This window comes from Papio anubis, chromosome 1, assembly GCF_008728515.1.
Source record: "Papio anubis isolate 15944 chromosome 1, Panubis1.0, whole genome shotgun sequence".
NCBI lineage: Eukaryota > Metazoa > Chordata > Mammalia > Primates > Cercopithecidae > Papio > Papio anubis.
Window position 1 is genome coordinate 134789862 of NC_044976.1, and position 21023 is coordinate 134810884.

A 21023-nucleotide genomic window follows, 5' to 3' on the forward strand; every position below is an offset into this window, starting at 1 on the left:
AAAAAAAATAAAAAATAAAAATAAAAGTTAAGAGAAGGAATATGAGTAAGCTTAACCAAATGGCTTGGAAGCAAGGAGTAAGAGGTAATGTTAGGGCCGGGTGTGGTGGCTCATGCCTGTAATCCCAGCACTTTGGGAGGCTGAGGTGGGCGGATCACCTGAGGTCAGGAGTTCAAGACCAGCCTGGCCAATATGGCTAAGCCTCGTCTCTACTGAAAATACAAAAATTAGCGAGGCATGGTGGCATGTGCCAGTAATCCCAGCTACTACAGAGGCTGAGGCAGGAGAATTGCTTGAATCCAGGAGACGGACGTTGCAGTGAGCTGAGATTGTGCCACTGTACTCTGGCATGGGCAGTGGAGCAAGACTCTCTCTCTCTCTCAAAAAAAAAAAAAAAAGTGTTGAGGTTGGAGAAACAATATTTTTTAAAAATGAGGTTGAAAAATAGACAAATAGCAATGATTATGAAAAGGAACTGTGTGAGATCTAGCGTCCAGTGGAACTTAAATGGCATGAGTTACCCTCCAAATCAGTAATTCTCTATAGCCAAGAAAAAGAGAAGTAGGTTTAATCAAAAGTTAGGAATTAGCAGAAGATTGCAGTTGTAAGGTGTTCAACATGTAAATAAATGTGTTCAACATGTAATGTGTTCAACATGTAAATAAAAAGCAAAGTTAGAAAAAAGAGATTGTCATATAAAATTCCAGATAACTTAAAGTCAGTTTACAAGAAGTTGATTTCCAAAGTTAATAAAACATACTGGACTTCACAGTTTCTTGGAAATATGCATAAACTAAGATCTCTGAGCTATGGTAGATACTAAACCAGCACTAGTTGAGCCCTGTTAGCCTAGGCACTTAACAGATAATACAGTTTTCTTTATTGTTACCATTTAAGTATCCTTTTTGTATTCTAAAAAAGATAATCTTCATTCATGCCAATTTATTCTCTATACTACATACCAGGTAATTAAGTAAAAAGATTGCAGTCACTTGTGATCAAATAATTTTAGAAGGACACAACCCTTACTATACAAACATTCTTAAAATAATTTCCAAAACCATTTTTCTTTAACAGGCAATAAAAATATTTACATTTACATAGAGCCTAGGAATATGTAACTGTCCCTAGAGTGGACAACTTCTTACAATGGTTTTATTGCATCTCCATATTTTCTTTTGCTTGTACTCCAAAGACAACCTCCCATCTAAGAGAAGAGAGCACCAAGCCTCGTTTAAAGGGCCTCTTTAAGATGTATATGAATTTGACTCCTCAGGAGTTTACATTCTAAGAGATACTAAAGCAGCTCAGGAGTTAAACATGTCTGCTGTATGCATCAGATACATACTGATTTACCTGAAATATACTTTCCTCGTAGCTTCAGTGACATGGATTTTATCTGAAAACTGCCAGCCTGCACAAAGACAAATTGTCTTCCCCAAAGTCTTTTAGAATACACTTGTGAGCATTGCAAATTTCGACTCCATTTTTTTTCTTTGTACAGTATGGCTTTCTTTATACCAATGGTTTTCATTCTTCCTGAGAATAGGACCTCTTTTGTAGATTTTTGTAGATATGCTAGACTCCTCCCTTCACCTTCTCACCGCTTGAGGGAAGTGTAAGAAATGCAGACTTTTTCTTGAGAAATTCTGAAGTGTGGAATTTGTCTTACTAAATATAATTTGAAAAGTTTCTATCTAAAATTATAATTGTATCATCAGCTAGATAGCCTTAACGCAGTAAGTAGAAATTGGGTTTTGGTAGTTTAATCTCTCTTTGTTATTTTAGTGATCATTTTAGAAAACAGAAGAGCTTAATTACAATATAACCCTGATTTTTGCAGAATATCATACATTAAACTTTCTAAATTTAATATACTTCAGTTTTAAGAATGGTATGTTGTTTTTATGATGTAAAATGACGGAATTCAGTTAATGAGAAATCTTACTATTTAGAAAACCTCACCCATGTGTGCATTTGTGTTAATTGTTAGATTTAAAGAATGTTAATTCTGTGTTTCAAGGGTGAAGTTTTACTAATTTATCAGCTCTGAGTAACTTGGACTTTTGTAAACTTCACCAGCTCTACCATGTGCATAAAAAGAACAGTTCCATAAACCTCTTCCCAGTTGCTGACAGGTAGTATACTATGGTAGACCTTTTCAAAGAAATTATTTAAGACTATCTTTGAATTTCCTATCACTTATTTCTTTAGGAAGCTTTAAAATAACATATATTGCACTGAAGCTTTTTTGTTTTACTTTTGTACTTTGTCTTTACGTATTCTAGGGTCAGCGATGAAAAGGATGCACGAGGGTATCTTCAGGCCTTAGCATCTAAAATGACTGAAGAATTGGAGGCATTAAGAAATTCCAGCTTGGGTACACGAGCAACAGTAAGCTTCTATGATTTTGCATGGAGGCTCATCATATTAGAAAAAAGAGATTTAAAAAACACTATAATAAATCCAGTTACTTGTATCAGTTTGTTTAGACTTTGAGCCTACTAAAGAGTTTTTTATGAGAAAACGATTAGTTTGGGTCTTTTCCAGTTTAGAAAAACATAACACACAACTGGTTAACTGTAATAATTTAAATGTTAAAAATAGGATGGAACTAAAAACACAGTCATTATTTCATAGGATATGCCCTGGAAAATGCGTCGTTTTGCGAAACTGGATATGTCAGCTAGACTGGAGTTGCAGTCAGCTCTGGATGCAGAAATAAGAGCCAAACAGGCCATCCAAGAAGAGTTGAATAAAGTTAAAGCATCTAATATCATAACAGAATGGTAAGATTGAATAATATAGTCCCACTAGAATAATTTCTGAGTTTATCAGAGTCATTTGTGGAGAAGTTACATGTTTAGTTTCCATTGCTTTCTTTTAGAAAAATGATGGCCAAATATGTTACGAAAATAGATGCTTTCAAAAATAGATGAAAATAGATGCTTTCAAACCTTGTAGATAGTGATGAGGTTTTAATATAGCCTTGTTTTCCTCTGGCTTGTCGATAAAGTAGAATTAATAGTATTAAATAATAATCCATTATTTACTTTTCCTCTTATTTATAAAATTTAGTTGACTCAAATTTTATTAAACCTAAAATTCTCTCATGTTTAGGAATATTATATTTGTATAAAAGTACAGTGTATGGTGAGAACAAAATATAATCATTTGAAAATTGTGGCCTCTACCATAGGTCTTTTAGGTGTTTTATAAATGAAAATTCTATTGATGGCAGATTTCACAATGATATAATATCTTCTAACTATAATTATTATTTTTCATGTTTCCTTATGTATTTAGAAAAAGTATATCCCACAGTCTCTGAAGCAGTTAGCTAATGAACACATTTCCTCAATTCTTGTCACAACACTAGAGTGAATCATACTCTGAATACATAAATGATTCACAAGTAGATTGATTATAAACATGGTTCAAAATAAGTCAGTTTACGTGACATAGAGGAACAATAGAAACTTCACATCACAAGTGAAACTACAAATATGAAAATCCATTGACTGCTGAGAATATCAAAAGTTCCAAAAGCCTGAAAAGAAATGCAGGCCCATGAATTCAGTTTTTAATGGTGTATATTCATAGTCCTTAAACTGCAGTTGTTAATCTTTTTAATCATATCAAAGGCCAGATACATGATACCTCTGTCGGATTATAAACTTTTGGTTTATAAGCTTTTTGCTATAACTAATGCAGACATTGTATGTTTTACTTAAATGTGCTTATGTGGCATTGAGGAGGGGAAAACTTTTCCTGGAGAAAGTGAATTTGATCCCAGCATAAAGAGCTAATCAATGTCATTCTCTGTGTTGTGATTTGAAATAAGTAAGATCTTTTCTCCTTACACCCAGGACATATGAGTTTACATATTGTTCATAAGTCAGGAAGATGAGCCAGTCTGAAAAATTATAAACTTACTCCTGTATATGCTCCACTTTCATGGTTGCCTGTAATGATATAATATCTAACAAAGTCTAACAGAATTCTAAAATAAACCTTTGATTTTACAACATTTTTAAATTTAATAATTTAGTTCAAGGTCAGCAAATGTTTTCTGTAAAGGTTCACTTAGTAAATATTTTAGGCTTTGATTAGCCTCCATCACAACTTCTCATCTCTACTATTGTAGTGTAAAAGCATTAGTTAATACTTAAATGAATGAGATTGGCTGTGTTCTAGTAAAACTGTTAATCTACATGAAAGTAGGTAGCAGGCTGTATTCTTTCTTCCTGCCGTAATTTACAGTCCCCTAATTTACCATGCCTGACACTTAAACCAAGTAAGTTTGGCTACATCCAAGATGGCTCAGTAACCAGCAATAAAAATGACATTTTTCCTTTTTTCTCCTTATTTAAGTAAACTAAAAGATTCAGAGAAGAAGAACTTGGAACTGCTCTCAGAAATCGAACAACTGATAAAGGACACTGAAGAGCTTAGATCTGAAAAGGGTATGGGAGTGTGTGTTTGCCTTACTCAGGACTTACTATTATGTTATAAATACGTTTTATTACAGAAGAATCAGTTCATTGCATAGGTGGGAGAATTGTTGACATAAGCAATTCTGGCACTCATTTATGAATACATGTGTGTATATATGATGCATGTGCGTACACACACATTTGGAAGACTGGCCTCTGAGTCATTTTGTTTTACTTAATATGCATTGTTTAAAGATTTCATAGTAACAGAAAAAGACACTTTGCCATAAATTTGATGTTTTTTTCAGTGCCATGGACTACTTCATGAATAACATTTTTGTGATTGGAAAAAAATTTTATTTTATAATGTACTTTATAATATTCTCAAATGCTATAATATGAGGTTATCACTCTGACAATGGCAATGTGTGTTAACATTCAGAACTTGGTAAGGGTACTTGAACAAGTATTTCTTAGCACTTTTTATGTGCCTAGATGTATAAAAATTTGGGGGGGATACACTTTCAGGATAGTTGAGGAAACAATGTATGAAATAGCTAAAGATTAATCTAGTATTAATGGAGCAATTCAATAAGGAAAATTTGGGGGGGCATTTTAATGTCTTCTTCCAGTTTGACACTTAAATTGCTTGTCCTGTGGGATATCCCGGATTTATTACCATTTTCTTGAAAACTTTACTTGAACATTTTTCCATTCATGTTAAAGCTTAGTCAGAGTGCTTGATAGCTGTATTACATGAACTTCTTAAACTTTCCTTAATGTGGATGTTAAGAATGTGAAGATTTAATAAAAAGAAATATAGATATTTTTAAAATAAAGGGATATCTTATATGCATTTATTGGAAATTGATTTTTCTAACAACGGCCATCACTGAATACCGAACTCGTTAATGGGCTTTTTATTAGGTCTAAGTACTTCTCTATCATTTCTCAGCCATGCAACACAGTGAGATAAAACTGGTGGAGTCTCTGTATCTGCATGTAAAATGATGGAGAACAGCGAGTAATCACATAAAGAAGCTAACATGAAAAAACCTTTATAGATAGTTGATGCTCAATAAATTCTTGTTGATTGAATTTCTTAATTAACAAGAAAAGGAAGGAGCCCAGAAAAAGTGAATAGTAATTCAGATTAGGAGCACAAGCCATCATGCCAAAATGAAAATCAAGCTAGGTTTTAATTAATGAAAATTGGAAGGGAGATACATTATTTAGTGATGAAAAGAAAAAGAATACATAAGACATGGACAACTTGTGGCCGCAATGGCAAATAGGAGAGAGACTAGTGTAGAATATGACTTGCACGCCAGATGACATTGATTGTATCATTTTTAGAGTAGACCTAAACTTGAAGGAGACTTAAGTTTATCACATTATGAAGGCATGTTTACCACATTTTTTAAATTTGGATTTTGAATATTGCAGAACAAAATTTTATTGTATAACATAATGTATGCTACTACTTCAGTAATGTAATGTGATGTTTACATTATGAGGGCAAGGATGTTTTTAATGCTTCATTTACTGTTATGTCCCCAAGTGTCTAGAACAGTGTCTGGCACATTTTCAATATTTGAATGAATTTCTGAACATATTGCCTTACCTGATAACTATGTTATCAGTTATTAGATAGTCTTAGATAGTAATACTAATAGATGTGTTATTAGATAGTAATATGAAAAACACAAATCAGCTGATGTCAATTCCTAAGCATATGGAAGTAAAAAATGTGGGATTGGCTGTTTTCTGGTTTTTTTCTACCTGGTATTTTTATTTGTATGTTTTAAGAATTATTTGGGAAATTGTGCATTTAAAGTTAATGCTACAGTCAAGAGATATGTATGAATTTTTAAAAATTCATCTGAGAAAAACTGGGGTTTGGAGTCTTCATCCTGTCAATAAAATATACCTGAAGTCAGATTGACAGCTTTTTTGTAATTAAGTGTATTTGTTTTATCAATGCATTAATTTCTTATAAAGGATTTTTGTATTAGTGCTTACTCTATGCTTTGGTAAGACTATTTCAAAACAGAAGCCTGTTTGGTGTTAAATTAGCTTAGAAAAATCAGATATAAACAGACTCCTATTTTTAAATTCTCTGAAGCCTACCAAAAGATTTAATGTGTTTTTTTATTATTTACTATACACAAAAAGAAAGAAACTCAGTAAATTAAATAAGCGTTTCATGGAAACTGATATAATTGAACTGTTAAGTGATATTCTTGGAAACACTAGTGTATTTTAGTTTTGTTTAAATGTCGAGTTAATAATAGTGATCAGGTTTGAAATACAGTAGTTTGTGAAATGCTTTTAATAGATTCAGACAGGGAAGGTTATCCATTAAAATCAGTTTTAATTGTTGTAGCCTTAAAAAAAGTTGCTGCTGTCTTCTAGGTATAGAGCACCAAGACTCACAGCATTCTTTCTTGGCATTTTTGAATACGCCTTCCGATGCTCTGGATCAATTTGAAGTAAGTATTAAACATGCCAAATATCCTTTGGGGTCAATTTAAAATTCACTTACAATAAAACCGTTTTATTGCTTCTCACATGAGAGGACCTAGAATCTTAAATAAACAAAAACATATTAGCAGAGGAATATGTTCTGCTTTCTTACGGAGACTATAATCCCACCTCTTTTTAACAAAACATCTAAGAAAGATCTAATCATGAGAGTCATTATAAGATTGAAAAGCAATTTCATTTCCCTTAAGAAACATTAAGAGCAGAACAAATCCCAACTTTTGAAATAATTTGACAATTTTTTTTATTCTCCAAAGCATAGTGCCACAATAAAAAGTGAGAAAATGTCAAAGCTGACAATAAGGTATTGCTGATTCTTATTTCAAATCAATTCTTCTTTTAAAAACTATACAGTAAGAAATGCTTTTTGTTAAAAGGTATTACATTGACACTGTTAGGCAGATCATACAGTAATGAAATTGTGATTATGTAATTTGATCATTTCTTAGTACTTAAATTCTTTGCTTTAAAAAAATCAGCTTACTGTTATCAAGTATATTTTTGTTTCAGTAAATTTAAGTGTGATTATATCTTTATTCAACAAATAATAATCATGTAGCTTTGTGCAAGGCACTGTTGTAAGTGCTCGAGATACAGTAGTAACCAAAATAGACAAAGTCCTTCCCACTAGAACTTACATTCCAGTGGGAAGATTTACAAGCCTCAGGAATTCCATTGCTTACTTTTAGTTGTTACTTCAAAAGTACTTACATTTAATTTGATTGTTAATTATTTGTCATGAGCTTCATTTTATTACATTTTGGGCACAGTATATGAATTGTGTTTCGTTCCTTTAGGAAAAGGAAAAAGAATCACTCTTTAAAAAGTAATTAATGAATCTCTTAAGTTTCTCAAGAACAATGATAGTGACTGCTTTTCTCATTTATTTATTTGAATTAATGTCATTTGCCTTTCAATTGTTTTACAAAATTTTTGATTTATTATTTGTTCTTATTAAATTGCTTCATCCATATTTTCTATTTTTTTACTGCTGTATTCGTTAAATAGGATTCCTTTTCTTCTTCCTCATCTTCACTGATTGATTTTTTGGATGACGTAAGTCTTTGATTTTCAAACCAATGCATCCTTCAGTAAAAAAGATCAGTGAATTGATTTGAAGAATTTGCCTAGTAATGCAGTCAGTTTTAGAAATACCACATTTGAAAATTTATGTGAGCCAAAATATGCTTCTTTATTATCTTAAATATAATGAAAGATTTATCAGTATTAAACATAATGAAGTAAAAATTTACTTTGAAAAATGCTTTGACTTGTAGAATCCCAGTATTTTCAATCTTTGTAAGAATTCTAAAACTAGAATGCTTATTTATTGATTTATATATATGTATATGTAAAAATAATTGCTTATTTTTATTTTTCCTGGTGATTTCTATTTTACTTTTCACTTTTCTTTTCAGCACTTTACTGTTTAATTTCTATGTGGGTTAAAAATAAACCTCTGATGGTATAATCAAAAAAGGTACTTTTAATTAATTTCTCCAATAGGTTTTATTGTATGCCAATAATAGAGTACTGATTTTAAAATAAATCAATTAAAAATTCTGAAATTCTAATTCTGAAAGAATTTCTTTTCTGATGTGCAAAGTGATTTTAGTTAACATATGCACTATATGCACTATAAATTGACTGCATTATCACTTTCTCTCCTGAATTCTATCAATTTAATAATTTAGAAGTTCCTGTTAAATGTGTATCATTCATTCTCTTTACTTCTGGAATAACATTCTCTCTATTCCACATTAAATGGCACAGTAATTCTTGTCCTAAAGCATTTATTATCCTGTTGAACATTAATCTTTAGAGAAATGGGGAAATAAAATGTATTCAAATGCAAATACTGTGCATAGAACTGTTTCTAAAACCAGGGAAGATTTTTAAATGTTTCATTATTTCTGTTTTGTTAGGATACTTATAGTCAGAAGAGTAGTTAGCATAATACTGTGCTAAAGGAACTTCTTAATCTAGATGTTTAAAAATTATGCAACAAAAAAGTGATTTTGAATATGTTTGGAATATTTATACTGAAGTTTGCACATTAAGTGTTTTGCTATTCTCGAAACAAATAATTACTTTGGTTAATTCTATAGTGTGATGAAAAGAGAACTCTCCTCATGTACAATGGTATTGCATGTTATAATCTGCTCAGGATATTAAAAATACTTAATATGATATTTTCATACAGATACTATTCATCTTAAAAAGAAAGGGAAGGAAGTTTGAGTAAATTATTTTAGTTGTTCTTTCCACTAGAAAGTCTTTTTATTTCTAACAAAGTCCTCTCCATCCCTTTTCCTGTCACACACACAAAAAATATATATATATATATATTTGGTTGTAAAACCTAGGAGCAGTATGTATTTTGGCAAATACATGAAGTCTTCTCAGCAGATCTTTCAGGAATACACACCCCAGCCAGGTCCTCAGCTTGTTTCTGCCCTCACAGGCACTCTGCCACTGCTGCCACCCACCTGTAATGCCTGAGTACCCCACAGCCATTTCCCAGTGTTACTTTTCCTCCAGAAATATCCTTTCTCATCCTCTACCCTCTATTAATGCAACCATGAGCTCAGTACAGACATAAAAGTAAATTTTATTTCACTGCAAGGAAACTCCTAGTATAAAAGAGCTGAGCTCACAAGAGCTGCCAAACCTTTTATTTATATTCCACCTCCTAAAAGCATGATTTCCCACTCATGTGCTTTCTAAGCTCCATTCTCCCAATTTATTGGTTAAGTGCATAAGTAGGCACAAATCCTGCCTGTCCAACTTTCTAGGTGTATGGTTTGGAAGAAATTAACCTTTCTACATCCTAAGTTTGCTCATCAGACAAATAGTAATAATAATAGAACTAATATCATAATGTTGTTTGAAGATTTAAAGAAACAGTATGTAATGCCATCAGTAATAATGTCCTTATTACTCTTAATAAGCTGGTTCCCTCCCTTTCTGTATTCTCTTTAGCTGCTTTTCTTGTCCATCAGTTCAGTTTCACTTAAATACTTTGTTAGCTCTTCGTCACTCAGTCATCTACCCACCACCAATATTTTATGGTACAAACTTCATGTTTCTCTTTAGAGTTTGTACCTATGATCTCCCTTCCCAGAGTTACTATTCATTCATTTGATCCTCAGAGTCATACCAGAATGATGAACAGCAGTATTCAGTCTTTGACATACTTGAGTTCAGCATCCAAGAGATTTCGTATAATGCTCAAGTTCTTCTGTAGCTCCTTTTCTGCTAGGCAGTTGGATATTTTTTTTTTTTTTTTTTTTTTTTTTGAGACAGTCTCATTCTGTCACCAGGCTGGAGTACAGTGACACAATCTCAGCTCACTGCAACCTCCGCGTCCCGGGTTCAAGCGATTCTTCTGCCTCAGCCTCCCAAGTAGCTGGGACTACAGGTGCATGCCCCTGTGCCCAGCTAATTTTTGTATTTTTAGTAAAGGTGGGGTTTCACCATGTTGGCTAGGCTGGTCTCAAACTCCTGACCTCGTGATCCACCCGCCTCAACCTCTCAAAGTGCTGGGATTACAGGTGTGAGCCACTGCAGCCGGCCACACTTGGATTCTTAAGGAGCACATCAACTCTCTGTTGTTCTCTGTGCCAAATATAGTTATATTGTGCTTGATGCTTATATGCCTGCCCTTTGCAGTAAGTAAGGCTCTAATGAGTAGTACACGTCCTCCTGGACATTCTTTTCTGTTTTCTGTCTCGTTGCTATAAAGGAGATTATGTTGAAGACCTAAAGTTTGAATTGCAGCTGGAGCTTGTAGGTGTAGAAGGGAATAAAGCTAGTATTAAGCAAAATTGCAGGAATCAGGTCCTTTGGTGTCAACATATTATCATTCTTCTCCCTCTGTCTCTGGGAACCCAGTGTTCTCATGCTGCCCTCTGGTTTGTTGGAGCTTTACCACCGGTGCCTTTCCTCCTCCAAAGTTACCTTCTTTACTCCTACTTTTACCCTTTCACACAGGCCTCTTAAAAGTATAGTTACTTTATTTAAAACAATACAGTTTTAAGTTAAAATGTTCCCACCCCTAATTTTTCCTCCACATGTTTTACCTGTTAACTTAAAATTCAAATGAATGCTGGAATTTTTGGCACAATGGGAAGATGTTCAGAGCAAGATGCTTTCCTTTTTAAGTCACATTGTTTGGCCAATCCTTGTATGTGTAAGAGTAGCTTTGAAGAAAAGGAATATATGTAATACCAGTCATTCCCTTCCCTTTGGGAAAATGAAAGGAGGCAACAAGGCAGAACAGAGTATATTCTCAACACTCTCTGCTGCTCTAACTTGGGGGAATGTAAGCATTTGGGCTTTTCTACATGTAGAATCATAGAGTTTTAAAGGAGAAAAACCTTAGAAAATATTTAATCCAGTTGTTTTAACCATTATGGCACTCTTCTGTTCTTAAGAGTGGATAGGTTTCTCTCCCATTTTTGAGTGACTTTTTTAAAGTTCTCAATCTTTGGGGATTAGGACAGTGTGCTGATACATTGTTATGTAAAATATTCTTTAGGACACATAAAGAAGGGTTTGAGTGAGTGAGTTATTTATTTATTTATTTATTTATTTATTTATTTATTTATTTTGAGTTGCAGTCTTGCTCTGTCACCCAGGCTGGAATGCAGTGGCACAATCTCGGCTCACTGCAAACTCCGCCTCCCAGGTTCACGCCATTCTCCTGCCTCAACCTCCCTAGTAGCTGGGACCACAGGCGCCCGCCACCATGCCCAGCTAATTTTTTGTATTTTTAGTAGAGACAGGGTTTCACTGTGTTAGCCAGGATGCTCTCGATCTCCTGACCTTGTGATCCACCCGCTCCGGCCTCCCAAAGTACTGGGATTACAGGCGTGAGCCACCGCGCCTGGCTGGGTTTGAGTTAATTTTAAAAGACATTGAGACTACTTTGATAAGTGGTCTCTTGAGAAAGGCATTTCTATTCAACCTATTAAGAAAGCAGTAGAACAGAGATACCAAGATCCCTTCTGCTGTAGAAATTATTCCCACTTCTACCCTCATATTTTCCTTCAACCATACATGCCCAATCCTGGACTGTCTAGTCCACATTAGCCCCAGCCTCTTTCTCTAGGTAATAAACAGGGTGAGGAACAAATGGAGCTCAGCTGCTTAGATTTTCCTGTTTCTCTCCCCAATCTATTCCCTTCATCCCAATAGTAACAGATCCAGGGATCATCACACCAAGCTTGTAGCAACTTCCTATACTCTCTTCAGTTCATTTTCTTTTCAGCTGAACCTAAAAAAGCTTGGCTTCAGTAAATTATAGATAATACTAATTACAATCATATAAATTAGCTGCTTGCTCTTTATATTTGAGAAACATATTGTCATATATTAAATATGTGCTAAGTAAGTTTTGAATTTGATTAAATTATAATTCTATACTTTGTTCATTTAGTCCTAGTTCACAAAAATAGAAATTGCCCATTTGCCTGGCAAATGAGAATGTACTCAACTTGCTTTTTCAGAGTTGTCTTGCTCTGATATACTGATGAAAGAGTAAATCAAGGATTAAGCTCTGGAATATAAAGGTCAGACACTAAGAAACAGAGACAGTGTCTATAGCCTAACTGTCTGGTCCCCGTAATATTGTTTTCCATTCAGCAAGTAGTCTGACAATATTGACAGACTGAGTTCTGGACTTGGTTTTAACCTTGTATAACATCTTACTAAGATGCTCCAAAATATTTAATTTCAGTCATGGCTTCTAACTTCTTTAATTTATCTCTTGATTTAACATGGTTTTATCTTCCAGCTTCTTTTACATTCTGTTACAATCAGTTACAGAAATCTGAGGCTTGGCAGCATAGTTTCAGTGATACTTGGGGGGATGGTCAATTCTATGTGAGAATTGGTAGGAAATATAATTTTAAAACATACATTTTAAAGATTTTTAATCCTATGACCAAAATCAGACCTAGCTTCTTTGGCATTCCTGAAATTTACTCATTCAATTCTTGTTTTCACAAGTTCTATCCACATATTCACCACAACCCTACGTGAAGATTGTATATTTCAGAAAGTTACATGCATTTTTTCCTCAACTTAGGCAATATATTATGTTGAATATAATTGTATATATTACATATTTTATCGCATATATAATAATATATTTAGACAATCTAAAGGGAAAGACATGATTATGTAGTCCATTTCTTCTTTGGTATTTTATTAAATAAGACCTCTAGGATTAATTAATTGAACCTTAAAAATTATTAGCCAAATTATATACTCCTGAGATTATTTCTTTTGGTTTCTCCTTATGTGCATACCTTCATATTCAGTCTTAAAGTTTTTGTGGCAAGTCATAGACCTGTATATGAAATACATGTTTTAAAGTGGTATTTGGTTGCACATTAAGACAAGGTGTTGGTTTACAGTGTTTGCCATGAATTCAATTTCAGTGTTTATAAAAAACCACAGTGTGTGTAGGTATATATGAGGGAGAAAGTGTGTGGGTGTGTTTTCCTCTAACTCACTTTTTCTGTTGAAAACATAAAAATTAGACAATTTCTAGGTAAACACTTTGGTAAGAAATCATTGCTGTGGTGATAGCATCATTATTAGCTTTAAATGATATTAGCTTAGAAAATGTGTTGTCCTTCATTTTCAAAGATAGTTTCAGGATACATTTTAAATTGTTTTAGTGTAGTGATAATATATTTATTTTGAGATATTCATACTCTTTTTCATGGTTTTAGCACACTCCAGACTCTAGTCTTAGAAGTAGAGATAGCCAAAAAAGTTTTTTTTTTTTTTTTTAATGTTAAACATTTTAGCACTTTTTACATGGGTAGTAATATACTGGGCATAATGGCTACAAAGACAAAGCAGATGTGGAAACAGACCTCAAAATGCTTATTTTATAATTAGAAAAATAATTATACAGTTATGCACTATACAATGTGGAAAGCAATAAATGCCATGAGAAATACCTAGCAATAAATGCCATGAGTACTATGGACGTTCAGAAGGATTCATTCAATATTTATTGAGAATTTTTAAGTTTAAAGGCTTATGCTAAGCATAATACAGTATTTCCTGCCCTTAAGCATAATATTTCCTGCCCTTAAGCATAACACAATATTTCCTGCCCTGACAGTCTAATGGGAAAGACAAATATATAACCAGATAACTATAACACCATGTGGGAAATACAGTAATAAAAGATAAAGATTGTATATCATGGGAATACAAAGAAGAGAGATTTCAGATTGAACCCAGGAGGATCCAGAAAAGCTTACTAAAGGAAATAATGCCTGAGCTGGGTCTTCACAGATGAGTATGTTCAGCAAAATCATAAAAGAACTACATACGAGGATTATATTCTAGACAGGCAGAGCAAACTTGTGGGGAGAGGGAGCAGGGAGTTACGGGGTTGTGGGCAGAGGGAGATTTCAATTTAGTTTGAATTGTCCCTTGCTTGGCAAACAAAAAGGGTGAGGAAGGGATTGAGAAATGAGTATGAAGACACTGGCAAAGGCCAGAATGAGGGTCTGTGTTTCTCAACTTTATACTTCATATTACGGAGCTTAGGTTTAAGCAGTCCCATATGTAATAATTATTAAAAGATTTAACAGAAGGGAAAAGTGACAGCTTCATTTTGGACAAGTTAAGTTTGAGATTCCTAAGGGACATCCAGTTGGAGATGTCCAGCAGACAGTCAAATACTTAATATATGCTTCAGGAGTTTAAGGAAGAGGAGTGAACTGGCAACAGAGATTTGGAAATAATCAGAGTTGAAAATGGATGAGATTCCCCAAGGGACAGGTTGTAGCAGTGAGCCAAGGACAGAAACCTGGAATCTCCATTGAAGAAAGGGTGAAGGAATAGGACTCCACAAAAGTGAAGAAAGAGCAATAGTTGAGAAGTATGCTGTTTCTCAGGAAAGTACCTGTCAGAAAAACTAGAGGAGTGGAGAATATTAAGGAGGAGAATGGTCAGTGTGATGGTATGGCAGAGGTGGCTGGTCAGATAGGACAAACCGGAAATACTGACCTGCTGAATATCAGATCAAAGCGGAATCTGAATTGCACTGTATTAGAAATTAATTGGAAGTTTAGAAAGTACAGACAGCGATTGTATACCATTTTTCAGAAGTCTGGCTGAGGAAGTTTGAATCCTGGCCCTACCACTTAATAGTTTTATAGCCTTAGGCAAGTTGATCCGCCTTCATCTTTAAAATTAGGATCATAACTCCTACCTTACAGGGTTTCTGTGAGAATTAAAATAATTCATATATGTGAAGAATTTTGAAAAGGATCTGCATATACTCTGCACATAATAAATGTTATTATGATTATTAAGGAAGAAGGGAGAGATTAATTGATAGCTAGAGGAAGAGTTGGAGTTGATTTGTTTATTGTTTCGTTGTTTGGTTTTGGGGGCAAGAAGGGATGAGAGAGATTCTTCCCATTAATAACTGAGGAAAAGTAACTAGGTTTGAACCTGAGACTTTAACCTCCATAATGGAAAAACTTCTTTAGAACTCTCCAGGCCTTCTAATCCTGGTTTACTATTAACTCCATAGGACAGTGTTCAAGTTATCTTCCATTCCAGTTTCCTATGGAAAGAAATAATAGTTCTGGCCGGGCACGGTGGTTCACACCTGTAATCCCAGACTTTGGGAGGCCGAGGCAGGTGGATCACTTAGGTCAGGGGTTCGAGACCAGCCTGGCCAACATGGTGAAACTACTAAAAATACAAAAATTAGCCAGGCATGGTGGTACGCACTTGTGATCCCAGCTCCTCAGGAGGCTGAGGCAGGAGAATCGCTTGAACCCAAGAGGTGGAAGTTGCAGTGAGCCAAGATCGCACCACTGCATCCACCTGGGTGACAGATCAAGACTCTGTCTCAAAAAAAAAAAAAAAAAATAGTAGTTCCTATTTACTTACCTGCCAGAGTTATTGTAACACTAATACTGAATTTTTGGTAGTGTTTCTCATTCTTGAACTTTTCACTTTTTTCTTAAATCTTCTATAACTCCTGTAGACCTAGTCTATAAGTTCCCTCATCTAGGTCCCCATGAAAATCTTGTCTGTCTCTCCTCTAGGTTCCCATCCAAACCTTATATGTATCTCAATGATAGCATTTGTCACGTTGTTGCTAGCATGATGTCTTCTCTACCAGTCTGTGAACTTCCATGTCTTGTTTATCTTTCAGTCCCTTGCGAAGTCTGCTTAGTATCCAACGTATTGTAAGCTCACAATAAACGTTAGGTTGGATTGAATGTTAGAAATTGCTGAAGTAGATATTTCATATTAGTGAAGCTCTACTGCTGGAGCATCACAAAAATATTTTGAGATAATTGTTACTTTTTTCCTAATTACTTAATTCTTTAATGTTAGGTGAAAATCCCTCTTTTGACTACGGCTGAAGTTGAGTCAGGATGGAGTATTGTTCAAATAACTTTTTATTTTAATATATTATCTTTAATTCTGAAATCCTAACTTAGGCCTTGTTATTTAAAAGAATCATTTTTGAAAAGAGTAAAAATTTAGTAGGTAAATGTCTAAGACCAGGCTAATTCATTATTTTATTAAATGTTTGCCAGCACTAAATGAGCACTAGATCCTTTTTGTTCTCATTTGTTCCAGTCTGCTACTGCCAACCTTTCCAGAAAAGAAATTGTCCGTCACTTGATGAAGCCTTGTGTGGGTCACTGTACATGGGCCAGTGAAAAGTTTATCAACCTTAGATGTAGTCCAAACAACTGTTTCTTTACCATCCTATCCTCCAGGTTTTCCTAAAAATACATGTACATTCAGCCTATCCAAAACGGTGGCCTTCTGTGTATGTTTATATACTTTGTCTGTTAATACAATAGTAGTCCTTGAGAGTCTTATGTGTGTAAATATTTGTAACATGTTGTATTCTCCTTTCTTTGTTGAAGCGCTCTCCATCCTGTACTCCAGCTAGCAAAGGCAGACGTGTAAGAGACTTTTGCACTTTATGTACCCATCCTGAGACTTTTACCCCTCTCTCATCCTTTTGCCTGTGATTGCGGAACCTGTTAATGTTTTTGTGGTATATTATTACATTTATTGCATGTTTGTGCTGCTGCTCCTGCTGTTGCTGTGCTGCTTTTATGTGTTTTTTTATTTTTTGGCTTTGGCCGCAAAGCTTTAGGAATGTTCATATAAATTACTACAACCAAACTACTAAAATGATAAGATATCTTTTTTATTTTGATCAAAGGGAAAAGTGATCCTAAAGTATGCCTTCTAAATTAGTCAGAGATAAAGTACATGGGCTCCTAAGAATCTGTTGTAAGCAAATATGTAGATTGTTTCTTAGAGATTTTAATTATATAGAAAGAAAACTTGATAATTCATGTTGTACAAAATTCAAAAATGATTTGGAATAAATTATACATCTTAATGATTGACTACAATTTTATGTAAATCAGTTCTGGAGAAATCTTGGGGTTTTTTCCTAATGTAGTTCAAAGGAATTTCCCAAAATATGTACCTACATCTGCGGAAATAATGTTAATAATAAATCCTTTCTATTCTAACATAATTCCAAGATTTAAAAAACATCAGTAACATTATTTATATATGTATTATTAACAAACTGTAAATATCTTCCTATACTAATGCTAGCTCCATGTTTCTCAACTTGAAATGAGTCAACCACTACCCCTGTGCTACAAGATTCTGACATGCCCAGAGTTGGAATTTTTCTACATCCCAACACTAGTCATATACACACATACATACTCCCTATTGGAAAAGCAACAGGGTAGCTGACAGTGTTGGGATTTCATATACTATGTAAAATAGTAACATTAAAAAGGAAAGTCAGTGATAGATACAAGTTCGTAATGTTCACTGGTCATCTCCATGGAGATTGATCAACACTTTACATTCAGAATTCTTGGACTCGGAAAGTTCTAGATGAGGGAATTCTCTGGTTTGTGGTAGGCATGGGAAGCAGTTGGGGTGGCCTCCTGCTTCCTGTGGTTCTGTCTTTCTGGTATGGTGGAGGGTTGGTTGTAAAATAAACTTGAATAACTCTAATATAGCATATATAATATTTTCGGATTGCTGCTTAATAATGAATAAGCATTTCGGATACTTGTACTATGGCCAGTAGAACTGCATTCAAGTGATATCTCATTAATTATTGTGTTTATGGAAGATTACTAGTTCAACTGATTGCTTGATTATTTTGAAAATTGTTGAGACTTAAAACCATTAGATATTTGGATTTATCAAATGAATCTGAATATATGTTGATTACATTACATAACCTCTAGAAGGGAAAACCATATGTTGTGTGCCCAATTATATTAGGGTCAAATCATCAGCCTGTGAATTGATTAAATTTTTAACTACTTGTTTTTTTTGTTTGTTTTTTTTTTTTTTTTTTTTTGAGACGGAGTCTCGCTCTGCCGCCCAGGCTGGAGTGCAGTGGCCGGATCTCAGCTCACTGCAAGCTCCGCCTCCCGGGTTCACGCCATTCTCCTGCCTCAGCCTCCCGAGTAGCTGGGACTACAGGCGCCCGCCACTGCGCCCGGCTAGTTTTTTGTATTTTTTAGTAGAGACGGGGTTTCACCGTGTTAGCCAGGATGGTCTCGATCTCCTGACCTTGTGATCCACCCGTCTCGGCCTCCCAAAGTGCTGGGATTACAGGCTTGAGCCACCGCGCCCAGCCGGCTACTTGTTTTTATAATAAGGTTATAATTTAGGATTTGTTTCTCTAATTTTATTATGGATTAATTTTGTCTCACTTGCCTTGCAGACATTCTGGGGCCTTGGCCACCTAGAACATTTTTTGTGAATCTTGAAATAAGAAAAAAATTGTGGAGGGAAATAGCTGTTATAAAGTCTCTCCTTAATTCTATGTCTTTATTCTATGGGATATGAATAAACTATAATTAACCATAATCTATTGACTTATAATTACATATGATTATTTTAAACATAGATATAATAAGCTTGGTTATCTGCTTTTCTGGCCTCCTTCAGTTTTTCTTTGGTTAAGCATCTGACAAAAAAAGTCAGCCACTGAAAAGTAATAGTGCCTGTGAAGATGCTTAAAGAATTACAAATTACTCAGCTGTTAAATAGAAGCATCTCAGTGGCGTAGTGTAGAACCTCAGTGTTCCCTGGGACATCGATGTATTTCAGTAGGACACAAATAGTTACCATTCTTAACAATGGCCTCTGTTGTAACAGTAGCATAAGATTTTCTGTTATATGCCATGGTTTTAGACAAGAAAATGTGCAGTATTTTAATAAATATTTATGAAATGTCATATGAATGAGGTAGTATTACAAAAGAATGTTTCTTGCATTCTTTTTTCTAGTATGCTATTAAACCTCATTTACAGTTTGAATACTTTTCTTTATAAGTAGTATTAGGTATAGTAGAAGAAAAACTTTTTATTGATGGTATTGTTAATGTCCAAATAGAAATGATGAGGGAGATTTCCACAGTGCTTTCATTAATAGTGAGAAACGCTGAATGTCTTATTTCAGACTGTTCCTTTAGAGTTTGGAGCAGAAATTTTATAGCCCACATATGGCTTAACTTTCTCTTATGTTTTGTTAGAATATGTGTAAATTCTCCAGACTAAATATTCAAATCGGTATATTGAAAATAACTTGAGAATAAATTTTCTTAAAGGGAAACAAGGTGCATTATATATAACTAGGAAGCTTACCGTTACTGGTCATAACCTTTAGTCATTTGTTAGGATTTGTTCTAGAGCAATAAAATGTATTTACTGTTTTCCAAATGATATAGTACTTCCATAATACTGTTTTTGTATCATAAGCTCAGTTAACAGCAATAAATATATCACTGAAGATTTGAGTTTATACGTGTTCTAAATACAAAATACTAAATTACCTTCCACTTTGTTTTCAAAATACTTCTAGCTAAAGGATAAAGAAAATTGATAGAGACTGGATTTTGGCCAGGCATGGTAGTTCAAGCCTGTAATCCCAGCACTTTGGGAGGCCGAGGCAGGAGAATCGCTGGAGCCCAGGAGTTCGAGACCATCCTGGGCAACACAGGGAGACCCTACCTCTACAAAAAAAGTTTTATAAAAATTAGCCAGGCATGGTGGCACATACCCATATTCACAGCTACTCTAGAGGCTGAGGTAGGAGGATCTCTTCGGCTCAGGAGTTCAAGGTTTTAGTGACCCATGATTGTGCCACTGCCGTACATTGGGGGCAACAGAGAAAGACCTTGTCTCAAAAAAAAAAAAAAAAAAAAAAAAGAGAAAAGAAAAGAAACTGGGACTTTTTAACTTACAGTTTTATGTTTAGCAATAACAAACAACTTGTTAAATGCAAGCTAATTTTTAGTAGGTTGACCATGTATAATCCATATCAAATCTTGGTGTTTTCTACTTTGAAACAAGGTTTCTTATGAGAGGGTTGTTACTTGTACAAATCTGTAATTATTTAGGCAGTAGAAAAGGCCTGTTGATACATATTCAAGATGAGTGGGTTTAGTTAATTTTATTATTTATGGGAAAACCATACTGTCCATAATTTGAGGAATTCTTGATAAGCGGGTCATCTAAAAATCAGTTCTGTGATCCTGAGGGGGGAGGAAAAACCTTTTTTAATACATTTGAAGATCTTTTAGTAGAAAAATCCTAATAAATTCAGGGACCATTATGAACATTTTGCGTTAAAATGTTTCACAGTGTGGACAGTACCACTAATATTCAGCTTTTCTTCTTTTTTAACAGAGCATTAAGTAAAAATGATACTGAAGTATAGTAGATGTTTCTAATGACTTCGTCAGAGTAACACCTTAAAGTATGTTTACTTAGGAAAAGAAAATTAGCTAACCAAAAAAAAAAAAAAAGAAAAAATTGCATTTACTTAAAGATATTTCTTATATTGAATCTATAATATCTCTGCTATTTATGTATGTTTATTAGCTTTTGCTGCATTATTATACTTAATGCTATAGTATTTTAGCACATAAAAAATGACAAAAAGAATATTTTAACTTCTGTGACTAAAATATAA

At 34.1% G+C, this 21023-nt stretch overlaps 1 protein-coding gene across 20 annotated transcripts in view; it reads left to right on the forward strand.

Moving 5' to 3' along the window:
• The window catches only part of CDC42BPA (CDC42 binding protein kinase alpha), a 324270-nt gene that overhangs the window by 230740 nt on the left and 72507 nt on the right, over positions 1-21023 (forward strand). For 7 of the 20 annotated variants that reach the window (XM_031655158.1, XM_031655196.1, XM_031655180.1 and 4 more), the window contains 6 exons: positions 2289-2394; positions 2641-2789; positions 4375-4466; positions 6852-6928; positions 7989-8036; positions 16916-16954. In XM_031655158.1, coding sequence (XP_031511018.1) covers positions 2289-2394; positions 2641-2789; positions 4375-4466; positions 6852-6928; positions 7989-8036; positions 16916-16954 — 511 coding nt within the window. The remainder of the gene's footprint in view (positions 1-2288; positions 2395-2640; positions 2790-4374; positions 4467-6851; positions 6929-7988; positions 8037-16915; positions 16955-21023) is intronic. The other 13 variants (XM_021926575.2, XM_031655227.1, XM_031655176.1 and 10 more) reach the window with 4 other exon arrangements.